The sequence below is a fragment of the Eurytemora carolleeae genome, unplaced genomic scaffold (genome assembly GCF_000591075.1).
Source record: "Eurytemora carolleeae unplaced genomic scaffold, Eaff_2.0 scaffold452, whole genome shotgun sequence".
NCBI classification, from domain to species: domain Eukaryota; kingdom Metazoa; phylum Arthropoda; class Copepoda; order Calanoida; family Temoridae; genus Eurytemora; species Eurytemora carolleeae.
Genome location: NW_019396341.1, coordinates 1 through 12,408, shown reverse-complemented (window position 1 = coordinate 12,408; position 12,408 = coordinate 1). Strand labels below are relative to the sequence as shown.

Sequence of the window (12,408 nt, the reverse complement as noted above, 5' to 3'; positions counted from 1 at the left end):
TATTACATGTCTCTGTAAGTTATTTAAATATATTTCAAATTTATCGATTGTTATGAATATAGAAAATATATTTGATTTTCAGGCTGAAAATGGAAATGTACTGAAGAATAAAATGGAGGTTCGACGGATGAGACCTAAGCCTAAAATATCTCCCCTGGATCGGAAAATTAAACCTAATCCTAGATACAGTGCAGTTGAACCTGTAGTCAATACAGGCAGTAATCTCAGGTACTAAACTGATTGAATCTTAATACATTCTTATGATCGGCGCCGTGACAAACTCCTGAAAGACAAACTCCTGAAAGACAAACTCCGGAAAGACAAACTCCTGAAAAGACAAACTCCTGAAAGACAAACTCCTGACGAGACAAACTCCTGAAAATAAAAAATTCTGAAATACAAACTCCATAATATCAAATTTAAAAAAATGTTTCACAATTTATATTTAATCTAGCCGCAGCGCTCGGCCCAGAAAGTGTCAACACTTAACCTAACCCATGGCCGCAGCGCTCGGCCCTCTAGCCTGTCCTAGCCGCAGCGCTCGGTCCAGAGAGTGTCTTGACTACCCTAACCCATGGCCGCAGCGCTCGGCCCACTAGCCTGTCCTAGCCGCAGCGCTCGGCCCAGAAAGTGTCTCAACCTAACCTAACCCGAAATAATAAAAAATAAATAATAATAAATTTGCTGGTTATTCTGATCATTGTAATACTTTGCTGCTAGAAGCATATTCAAATTACTAAAGATTGAGAATTTTTTCTAGAATATTTGCGGATTTTTCTTCTAAAGTTTATGAATTTTATCAAATTTCATTCAGAGAAAAATTTCATAATTTCAGGAGTTTGTCTTTCAGGAGTTTGTCTCGTCAGGAGTTTGTCTCGTCAGGAGTTTGTCTTTCCGGAGTTTGTCTTTCAGGAGTTTGTCACGGCACCCTTATGATCCTTGCATTCAAATTAAAAAAATTCAAATTAAATAGGGCTTATTTAGTTAAAGAGGATCTCTTGCTTTGGTAAAAATTAGTTGGTTTTGCAACTTTTCGACAGCCCCGCATACTATTGTAGTACATAGTGCTGTGTACATACTAATCCGGGTTGGAAATTGTCTAATCTCTGAAAAAAAGAGCGTTGGAAAAAGGATGGAGGGTTTTAGTATCCACTTTTAAAAAATATTTCTCAATTCATAAACTTTTACAACTATTTTATTTTTCAGAACTGAGCTCGAAAAGTTAGACGAAATTCATCAATTTTACAAATTTCGAAATGACGAAATCTTTCGGTAAAATATTTGATTAGATATTTTATAGATTTTTAAAAATAATACAAAAAAATTTCAAAACTAATTCGGTATTTTTTCTACAGGCGGATAACCATCAACAATTTGGTGAGTTTAATGATAGAAGTTTGTAAGCTTGAACACCAGCTGTATCCTGGAGTACCTGGAGTAACTGGAGATGAAACTCTCACTAAGATACCAGACTACTCCAGTGATAGTGAAGGTATGGAACAGGAAACGCCGAACTTTATTTAGATTAAATTAAATTAATTCAACAAATTAAAAGTTCTGAGCATTTTGGATGAAATAAGTATATTGATTAAGATCCATTAAAAGTTGTGGAACTTTAATCACATTTGTATCCGTCCTGTAAATAAATTTGAGGATAAACTAGAAAATATGTTTTCATATGCTTAGATATAATGGTCATTCAATGCCAAATCAGCACACTTTGTGGTCAATGTCTCCGATTGAAAAAAATGTGTTATTTTAAGAGATTTGAAAATATTGGAAACTAATTTTAATGCAAAACTAGAGTTAATTGATTTTAGAGGATACAGAGAATAAGGTTGAAGAAGATCCTGATATAGATACATTAATCAGAAGCCAGTTCAATCCGGAGAAATCCAAACCTTCCAGTAGAAAAGGCAGGGGTTTTGAATATTTTTACAAATATTTTTTTAAATTTTACATTATTGAACTAGAAGCGTAATTTCAAGTGACCCTTCATGCAATTATGATAATGCCCGATTTAAAACGGTATCCTTAAAACCTTTATCTGATGAATGATGTGGAAGATATTGTCTGTTTTCTAGGTTTTAATAATCATGATAATTCCTGTACGTTTTCCTTCAGTAGAAATGTGCAAGTCACTTTTGTAGAGAAACCACAACTGAAAATAATCAGATTTTTAAAACTATAAACATTGATATCTAAATCATATTTTATCAGGTACAGCATTGGTACCGATTTGAATCAGGGCATTTGCAACTTTGCATGAGAGGTCACTTGATATTAGGCTTGCAGTCCCTTAATGTATCTAATATAGGCTTGCAGTCCCTTAATGTATCTAATATTAGGCTTGCAGTCCCTTAATGTACCTAATATTAGGCTTGCAGTCCCTTAATGTATCTAATATTAGGCTTGCAGTCCCTTAATGTATCAAATATTAGGCTTGCAGTCCCTTAATGTATCTAATATTATGCTTGCAGTCCCTTAATGTATCTAATATAGGCTTGCAGTCCCTTAATGTATCTAATATTATGCTTGCAGTCCCTTCTTGTATCTAAATATTAGGCTTGCAGTCCCTGAATGTATCTAATATTAGGCTTTCAGTCCCTAAATGTACCTAATATTAGGCTTGCAGTCCCTTATTGTATCTTATATTAGGCTTGCAGTCCCTTAATGTATCTAATATTTCGCTTGCAACCCTTAATGTATCTAATATTAGGCTTGCAGTCCCTTAATGTATCTAATATTAGGCTTGCAGTTCCTTAATGTATCTAATATTAGGCTTACAGTCCCTTAATGTATCTAATATTGGGTTTGCAGTCCCTTAATGTATCTAATATTAGGCTTGTAGTCCCTTAATGTATCTAATATTAGGCTTGCAGTCCTTTAATGTATCTAATATTAGGCTTGCAGTCCCTTAATGTATCTAATATTAGGCTTGCAGTCCCTGAATGTATCTAATATTAGGCTTGCAGTCTCTTAATGTATCTAATATTAGGCTTGCAGTCCCCTACTGTATCTAATATTAGGCTTGCAGTCCCTTAATGTATCTAATATTAGGCTTGCAGTCCCTCAGTGTATCTGATATTATGCTTGCAGTCCCTTAGTGTATCAAATATTAGGCTTGCAGTCCCTTAATGTATCTAATATTAGGCTTGCAGTCCCTCAGTGTATCTAATATTAGGCTTGCAGTCCCTCAGTGTATCTAATATTATGCTTGCAGTCCCTTAGTGTATCAAATATTAGGCTTGCAGTCCCTGAATGTTACCAATATTTTATTAAAGAATAGACTCTAAAATAATATCCAACCCCGTGAAAAGGAACTGCTAGATCTGTAACTAGTGTAACTATGGGGGTCGGAGAAATGGATAGAACGTCTCCGGTCATACCGGAGGAGACTCCGATCCGTCCCTTCCTCCTCCTGGATCTCCGGGATACTGATCTTTTCTCCAGATCTCACATCAGCCTAGCGGTCAACTATCCAGCCATTAGGTTAGAACTTGATTTGATTAGATTTAGATTGATTTACTTTAATTTGGTTTGGTTTGGTTTGATTTGGTTTGATTCGGTTTGATTTGATTTGATTTGATTTGATTTGATTTGATTTGATTTGATTTGATTTAATTTGATTTGATTCGATTTATGAAACAAAAATCTTGTTTCTCTCCAATTAATTTTAATGTAAAAAATACTTTTATGATTTTTCTCCAGATTTCCTTTCAGCAACTTTCAATTTTCAATCTTTTTTAAATAGATTCCATTAGTAATGATGGTATCCAAAAGACGGAGATAAATGCATGATCCCGAGATTTACAACATAGAAGTTCCAACTTCTGCAGAAAGTTGGTTTTGAAAACTGCTTTCAAGGAACTGAAGGAAATATAATGTTAACCGTTTAATGTTCCAGGTTAAACCGAGCATTTGATTACGAAACCAGAGAGATGCTTCGGCTGAAGAATAAGAAGAATGCTGTAATTGTTCTTTACGATGATGATGAGAGTATTGCCAGCAGGTGGGTTTTGTAAAGACTTTTCTTTCTAATATCTTTTTGATACTGAGATATGGAATCTTTAAGGGTAGAAAATACAGTGTATCCAGGAAGAAAAGGTTAATATAGAGATGACCTTAAAGGGACAGTAAGCATAATTTCAAGTGACCCTCCATAGCAATGATTACAATGACCGATTTAAAACGGTACCCTTAAAAGCTTTGTCTGATAGTAGAATGAATTATACATATATAAAGTTATAAATTTGAAAACTGTTTATTTTCAATTGTGGTTTCCTTACAAAAATGACTTGTACATTTCTACTGCAGGGAAACATATAGGAATCACAAAAATGCCAATGTGTTCCGACCTCCATGTTTTGAATATGTGTATAACTGAAAGAATCAATTTTTTTTCTGTTATATAATTTTTGTCATGTGTTTTATTTTATTTTTAAAATTTATTTCAAATTTATTTTAATAAATGTTTGGGAAGAAAGAACCAAATACTTTATTAAAGATTAAATCAAAATATGTCAATTTTTCATTGGAAACGAGTTAATTACTAACTCACCAAACTGAAGGATGGCCATTCTAGGTATTTAAACGGATGAGAAAGAATAAACCACAAAAGGTTTTGATGGAAACAAGTTAAATGGAAAAAAGTGATATTTCAGTAATAATATTTAAAAATGAAAATAGTTTAGCAATTTGGTTTCCGTGAATGATGGAGAGTGTGAGCATTCGTTGGATAGGTCAAAGACTATGTCTGAGGACACTTGAACTGAAATATATTTAGAATAAAGTCTGTGTCTATCAACGAGGTTATAGTGTATAGAGTGATGATGTACGCTAATTCTTTACTAATTGTACAGGCCAGAAACTATACAGAGAGCGTACTGCATATTTGTTTATTTCAAGGAGATTCAGGACTAACCTATAGTAAATCAATATTAGTAAACAGATGTGAGTGTACAGTACAGCTAACTGCAGACACAGGTAGAGAACTATCAACCCCCCTGGTGTCTATACATGCTTTGGAATGTTTACCACTGCAAAAGTTATCTGTTGTGCAAACTTATTGTTGTTCCTTTTATGGAAGCAATATTTGGAACCTTTACAGTGAGTATGCCTATCAAACCTACCGATCTTGGAATACTACAGTTAAGGTTTGCTGGAATTTGCCACAGCCTATACATACATATTTTGTGAAGAATTTTTCTGCAGAGTTCAACTCTGTGAAAGTTCTCTTGCTGAGAAGATTTGCCAAGTTTGCCCAGTCTATTTTGCATAGTTGGAATCCACTGATATGGGAAGTTGGATCGATATCTGCATATTCTCTACAGTAAGATTTTGGAAGCAACATTTCAAATATCTCTGACTAATGCTCTCTAGATATACTAAACACTAAACTGCCCGCCAAGAGCCATCTTTGAAGAATGTGGGCCGCTCAGCAGTCAAAAAGAAGATAATATTGAATTGAATGTCTGCAGCATCTCCTGTTACAGCTCTGGGACTGTGAAGAAGACGACATCAGAGAAGAATTAAAGTTGTTAGTTCACAACTTTTGTATTAATCTATATATAAATTTGGCTTGTCTGTCTGTTTGTTTGTTTGTCTGTTTGTATCCAATAAACGTCAAAACTGCTGAACCGATCGGGCCCAAATTTTTTGTGGGACATCTAGGGACCCCAGGGAAGGTTTATGAATCATCAAAATTTCAAATATTTGTCTCCATCAAAATTCGATCGTCATTAAATTTTTTAAATTTTGAAAATCCGCGAAATGTTTTGTGAAAATCCGCGAATTATTTTTGTTTTGTTTTACGATGTACACAAAGAGAACATGTTCACAACTAATTTAGAAGATGGGCGCGAAGCGCCCTCTAAGGCTAGAAAGAAGGGCGCGAAGCGCCTTGACTTTCTAGTTGAAATTAAGTCATGTATAATCTCTAATCTAATATCTGAACCAATTTTATGTGTTCGACAAATAAATCATAATATTAATCTATCCAAGGAATTATCATACTTTAATACTAATAGAATATCTTCCGCACTATTGACCAGACAAAGGTTTCAAGGGTACAATTGTGAATCGGACACTGTCGTCTTTGCATGGAGTGTCACTTGAAATTACGTTTACAATCCCTTTATATTCATCTTTAATCAGCAGTCTATGGCTGAACTCTAAGATTGTATAAAAGACAGGAATAGCTCAGTAGCTTTCCAAAATGGAAGCTACCTTAATTTATCATGAAATAATACAAACATATTAGATGTTAAGAAATTCTTCACACCTATGGTAATACAGAAATACAAAAAAGCAAACCCCATTTTGGGAACTCCCAGAATCAAGGGTCGTTCAGTTTGATTGTTTAATGAACATTACTTGTAAAATGAAGCTCTTAGACAAACAGGCCTATTAACTAAAAGTTTTTACAGAGGGTGGAGTGTACAAGGTAAACAGGGTAAACAAAGCTAATATCACTTATTTTACCTTAAATTTGTGTGCCCCCTTTCCGATAGTTACGGCCCAGCTCTTAGGCTTAGAGGAACACGACTTCGCTTTGTCGATGATTATACTCTTGTTTGTTTAAGGTGTGCCACTACTCTAACTCAGAGAGGATACGATAATGTGTTCTTATTGAGTGGAGGGCTTAGAGTAGCTACCCTTAGATATCCAGAGTCATTAGTGTCAGATAGGTAACAATAAACCGATTAATAAAAAAACAAAGGGATTATTGAGACGATGAATAGGGAAATGATGGAAAGGATGAATGGAAAGATGAATAGATGAATAGAATGGATTAATAGGTTAATAGATGAAAGGGTGAATAGATGAATAAATGAAAGGATGAAAGGATGAATATAAGGATGAATGAATGAAATGGTTAATATATCAGGGACCTGAAAGGTATAGAGGAAGGAGATATAATGGTTCTAGAAAAACTTCTTGAAGAGAATATTGTGAAGGGTTCCAGCTCCTTCAGTAGTAGGTAGGAAGTTCATCAATTTCAAATAAATATACTTTATTAAATATTAATATTTAGCTCCTCCAGTAGTAGGTAGCAGGTTCATCAATTTCAAATTAATATACTTTATTATATATTAATATTTAGCCCCCAAAAAATAAAAATTTGCATTGTTTTTAATAAACACCCTTTATTTAATTTTTACAATGTAAATTTTTGAAATTCTCTTTTTATAAGAGTGCCAGAATCACAATCATAAATAATGTATAGCGCCTATTATCAAATAGTTAAATCACTTAATTATACCGAATTGGTGAATCCATGAATCAAGCCTTTAATAATTCTTCTTAAGTTGAATTTCTAAATTCTGGAATATGCTCTAAAATAAAAAAGTTTTAACTCATGTTTGGAACATTTTTTTAACATTAAAAATCATGCTCAGTCCCTTTAAACCACGGTATTTAGGTTGACCGGAAGAATGGGAAGCAGACGAAGTGTAGGAACTAGTTACCGGAGTCTCAGCCTGGACCGAGTTCATAGCTCCGGGATGAGCAGTACATTGGATCGGGGAAACATGAACCGAAGAATGATATTTGATGCTCCGGTTCGAACCTCAACTGCGCTCGGGAAGAAGCTAAACCGGTTTCTTTAGATTTACAAAATCAAACGGATAGAAATATTTTAGTTATTATTCAATGTTTTTGTAAAGGCGTTGTAAGCGTAATTTATTGGGACCCTCACTGCAAACATGCCCAAACGGTGTCCTGGAAACCTTTATCTGATCAATAATATGGAAGATATTGTCGTTTTTATGTTAATCATTGTTTTATTCTAAAAATGATTTATATGTTCCTGCAGAAGAAATGCCAGAAATGCTCAAGTCACTTTGTAGAGCAACTAAAATTGAAAATAATCGGTTTTCGAAATTGTAAACATTGATAACTAATGCATACTTTATCAGTGCAAAGCTTTTAAGGGCGCCGCTGTTAATAGGAGGTTGCCAGCTTGCTTTAAACGGAGGGTCACATGAAATCACGCGTACAGTCCCTTAAAGTTTTTAATTTTTTAATTTATCCCCACTGTTTACATACCAGGAAAATCTAAATCTATGATTTCTCATTCTACTGTGGTCTGTGTACAGGATACGGGTGGGGGGTGCACTGCGCACTTGCAGTTTTACCAAATGTAAAATTCCTTTAAATTAATCAAAATGTGTTTCATGAATGAAATCCAGTGAATGATCAAATTATATGGAATAGAAATCAGTTTTGAAAGCTTGAATTCTCTTTTAATAACAGTAAAATCCACAAAATGTATGTCTATGTAGAAACCTTGTGCAGTGCATAATTTTGACATATGAACAGTTTAGACACTATATATAGTATACAGTACACCACTCTCATTGTACTATGTACATTTTACAATGCACATCGTACAACACTAGTTGAATCATCTTTTTGTTTATTTAGTGTTTTGTAGTCAAGTTAATCAACCAATCAAAGATCTCTAAATTGTGATGAATTTAAAAATAGTTATTTATCAATTGTAATGTACAATGACAATCCTGTTTTATAATATCTCAAAAGTATCAAAATTCGCGAATAAGTTGAAATGTTTTTGTAAGCTATGTTCAAAAAGTAAAAAATTATTTTGCCATTTGAGATCGTACACAGCTATTGATAATAATTTTAAAAAGAATCTTCTCTCTAACAATTCAGCTAAGAAGCTCATAAAATGTGATCTTTTGTTCCGTCCTATATTGTCATGTGCCGTCCTTGGTAAAGTTCCACACAACACGTGACTGATCCATCACAAAGACAAAAATAAAAACTTTTGCAATTAAATATTTCAGAAATGAACAGGGGTCCGTGCAGATACACCTCACGGCGACAAAAGCTGGAGAAGAACCGCAGAAAAATTGCGGCAATATCATTCCTCAGTAATATCCAGGTACATTACGCCATTTTGAATGCGCAGGTTCAAACAAAAATGCCGCAATCATTGTCTCAAGAAAATCTTGTTCTTTCCAATGGTAACTGCTCAATGCAATCGGAGAAACGGGCTTAGAACTATATAGATCTAAAAAGGGTTCTGTTCTGTCAGGTAAAATTGTTTTGAAAGGAATTAGTTATAATGGGAGGCGGTTTGTTAGGTATTAAAGAAAACGACCCGGGATAAGTATAATTCTGACAATCTTTAATCCGGTTTACCCTAGATTGTGTCCATGATAATTGAAGTCAACTATCATCCCTTGAAAATCCGGCTTGTTTTTATTGTCAAAAAAAAGTTTTCCAATAAACTAACCTAACTTTGGCTGATAATGAGTTAAGGCCGGGAGTCTGTTGGGCAATATGGTTAAAAAGATTAAAAGAATGAAACCTTGGAAAAGGAAGGCGAATGTTTACTCAAGTTATGATTTCAAGTAGTCCAAAAAAAAAAACCAATACACTGCAATTGTGCAGTGAACCGAGAACCTTTTGGTTTTGTTTGATTTTCTAGTTAGTGGTAAAATTATTTGTTTTAAAACAACATCAAATACAAAAAAAAAATAATCCACTTATTTCTACTTGGAAATATGTCTATTGTATAGCGAATATCCAGGTAGAAGGAGAGACTGACCTACCCGGCTACAGATGTCTCGAGGGTACAGAGGTATTAAAGACCTACCAGGAGAACTCTTACCGAAGGAAACTCTTCAGAAAGAAAGGGAACTTTAACATAGAACTCTCACCAGAGGTTACAAAGAGGTAGTAAATAAACTAGACTAAACTTTATGAATAAAATAAAGAGAAAATAAATTAAATAAATTAGAAATTAAACAATGTTATTTTCTCGGAAAACCCAATAACTAACGTCAAGTTTACTACAGCAAATTGTTTTAGAAAACCTTATTATTCTTACAATTAATTGCGTGTATTGTACGCATCATACTTTATATATACTTTGCTTGTTTGTTTGTGTGTGTCTATATTTGTATCTATCAAACTTCAAACGGCTCAAATTTGTTGTGGCATCTTACATGACCCCAGGAAAGGTTTATGAAAATTAAAATATGAAAAATTAGACCAGAAATAAAATTTAAAATTTTATCGTTTTGAAAATAATTTAAATTTAAACACTGCAATCTTTATTTTATTTTAGGTCAAACATAAAGATGACGCCTCTGGGATCATGTTTAACAGTTGAGAGAGAAAAGAAATCCTCTGTCCCACAAATGTATAAACAGTCATACAAACCATCACAGTCGCCAGGAGGTAGCAACTAACTTTTAGCCTTTTTATCACATGTAAAATTATTTTTTTTAGAAAAACCAACCAGGCGTCGTCTAAACTACATGTCACAGTGGAGCGAGGATGGAGTAATAGAAGCTAAAACTTTCAGGTCAGGCAGATCATGATGGACCTCATTTTCATATCATGATCACTTAATATTTATAATCAACATGATCATTATCATTATAATCTTAATGATTTTTATTACCGTTAACATAAAAATTGTTAATAACCATATTTATAGTTTTAACATCATTATAATAATCATGATGATCATTGGTCAAGATCATCATGAACATTCTTATCATCAACAATACCATAATCACGTTTCTCGTCATTGTGTTATGATTAATATGATCATCATCATCATCGCCATCATTTTTATCATTATTATTCTGACCTTTATTGTAACATTAGCATTATTTTGTAATAAAGGGAGAAGAAAGGTAATAGTACAGAGAGTTTGCTGCAGCAGTCTTTACCTCTCTACGATATTGTCGCTAGTGTTCACAACAAGGCAGAGATTTATTTTTATCTAGTTTTTTAATTAAATAAACTCATTAGTAATTATATGCCACTAACTCTTATTTTTAAATCCCGGCTTTTGTTTGACGGCTTAATCTTACTGAAAATATTTGGAATATTGAAGGTCTACAACATTGGACTACTTCCCACATCCTTCTTTAATTTACATAATTCTCTCATTCCTTTATCTATCCCTTTTCATCTTTGGATAATATAAATAAAATAAACTGGTGTCGGACAGGTTCGAAAGCTTTCGGAAACTCTATCTAACAACAGCCAGTCCTCTAGTATTAAGGTAAATTAAAATAATAGTTAAGCCATCTTTCTTAAAAACGTTCTTAACAAGGATGTCAAAGAATTGTAGAACTCGAAAAAGAGGATTAATTACTATTTTTTTGTGAAAGGTCTTTTTTTTTGGTCTTGATTATTCAAATTTCCTTCTCATTTTGACTTATCTTTAAAATGATCAAACTGTAAATGATGTTTCAATTTAATTGGCTTATCTTTGAGATGTTTTAGCTAGAAATAAATATTTGTGTTAAACAATCTTTGAAATGACCAAACTTTAAATTATTTACGATTTAATTGACTAGACTCATGGAATTGCCTATCTGGACATGATTAAACATTTTAAATAACTTATCTTTGATCTTTGCTTAAATGTTAATTGGTTTATCTATGAAATGACCTATCTTTAAAAAAAAATATTGGTAATGACTTGTTGAATTGACTTATTCATAAATGTCATATTATGTATAATTGGATTGGTTTATTTAAAAATGTCATATTATGTATAATTGAATTGGTTTATTTAAAAATGTCATATTATGTATAATTGAATTGGTTTATTTAAAAATGTCTTATTGTTGAATTAACTTATTCATAAATGTCTTATTGTTGAATTGACTTATTTTCATGAAATAACTGTATTTGAAAATTATTACATGAAGTCCAATCTGGTGTTCGTGCACGAGTATAATTTAATCGTGACGAAATCCCGAATAACTATTCCTAATCAGGATTTGAACCAGGGAACCGTTCCTTTTCCTTGGAACTTACTTTCCGCTCAAACACAGGTTCTTAGATATGTGTTCCGCACATTTTTTATGTCGTGTAAAATAAACTTGAAGAGAACATTTGCATCAACGACTGGGGTTAAATAACAAAAATGAACGCTAAGACAAATGTGCAGACTTTAGGACAAAAGTGCACTTTAAGGGACGAGGATATTCTGAATAATAGGTACTTTAAGAAAGTAGTTGTACTGTACTGCATGCACTGTACTGTACTGCATGCACTGTACTGTATTATAATCAATCGTTTAAACTGAAGAAAATTTTATGTTACATTAAAATTCTTTATTTCTGAAGAGAGAATCAGGCAACCAAATAGACATGTTTTTCAGACTGGAAGTAAAATCAAAACTAGAGGAGCTATTTACTAAATCCATAAATCCGACCAGTTAGACTGTGTGAAAATATCCCACCTTTTCTTGATATTTTATCCGCAGAATGACCAGCCTGCCATTTTTAAAGCCAATTTTTCATATGCGCTCATCTGGAATTATAAGTTTTTGAGCGATCAAAAAACCTAAATAATATAATATTAAAATCTTTTGTTACGCGAGCTACGCTGCGTTCATGAAGTCTATGT

General features: G+C 33.1%; 2 protein-coding genes across 15 annotated transcripts; both read left to right on the top strand.

The window, feature by feature from the left end:
• Positions 1-62: 62 nt before the first annotated feature.
• On the top strand, positions 63-8,813 carry LOC111701304 (centrosomal protein of 41 kDa). 14 transcript variants are annotated; one of them, XM_023472522.1, is made up of 10 exons: positions 63-228; positions 1,207-1,272; positions 1,356-1,492; positions 1,821-1,916; positions 3,321-3,492; positions 3,908-4,012; positions 6,585-6,689; positions 6,890-6,982; positions 7,424-7,661; positions 8,013-8,813. In XM_023472522.1, exons 1-9 carry the CDS (start codon positions 113-115, stop codon positions 7,608-7,610), a joined length of 1,077 nt encoding a protein of 358 aa, XP_023328290.1. In that variant the 5' UTR covers positions 63-112; the 3' UTR covers positions 7,611-7,661; positions 8,013-8,813. The 14 variants fall into 14 exon arrangements, with proteins under 14 accessions (XP_023328290.1, XP_023328288.1, XP_023328282.1 ...); XM_023472520.1 differs by having other exon boundaries at positions 8,003-8,813; XM_023472514.1 differs by having other exon boundaries at positions 7,952-8,813.
• LOC111701305 (uncharacterized) lies at positions 8,808-11,050 on the top strand (the record flags this gene model as incomplete). The annotated part of the gene is given in 6 exon segments (XM_023472525.1): positions 8,808-8,908; positions 9,560-9,705; positions 10,100-10,212; positions 10,264-10,339; positions 10,666-10,747; positions 10,997-11,050. Coding segments are annotated over 6 exon segments (567 nt in total), but the record flags the coding sequence as incomplete, so codon positions are not given.
• Between the last annotated feature and the right edge of the window lie 1,358 nt (positions 11,051-12,408).

Coding starts and splice junctions, on each gene's coding strand:
- LOC111701304 (XM_023472522.1), top strand. CDS start 113: ATGGAGGTTCGACGGATGAGACCTAAGCCTAAAATATCTCCCCTGGAT. Junction 6,690..6,889: donor GAGTCATTAGTGTCAGATAG/GTAACAATAAAC, acceptor TTAATATATCAG/GGACCTGAAAGGTATAGAGG. Junction 6,983..7,423: donor TCCAGCTCCTTCAGTAGTAG/GTAGGAAGTTCA, acceptor CACGGTATTTAG/GTTGACCGGAAGAATGGGAA.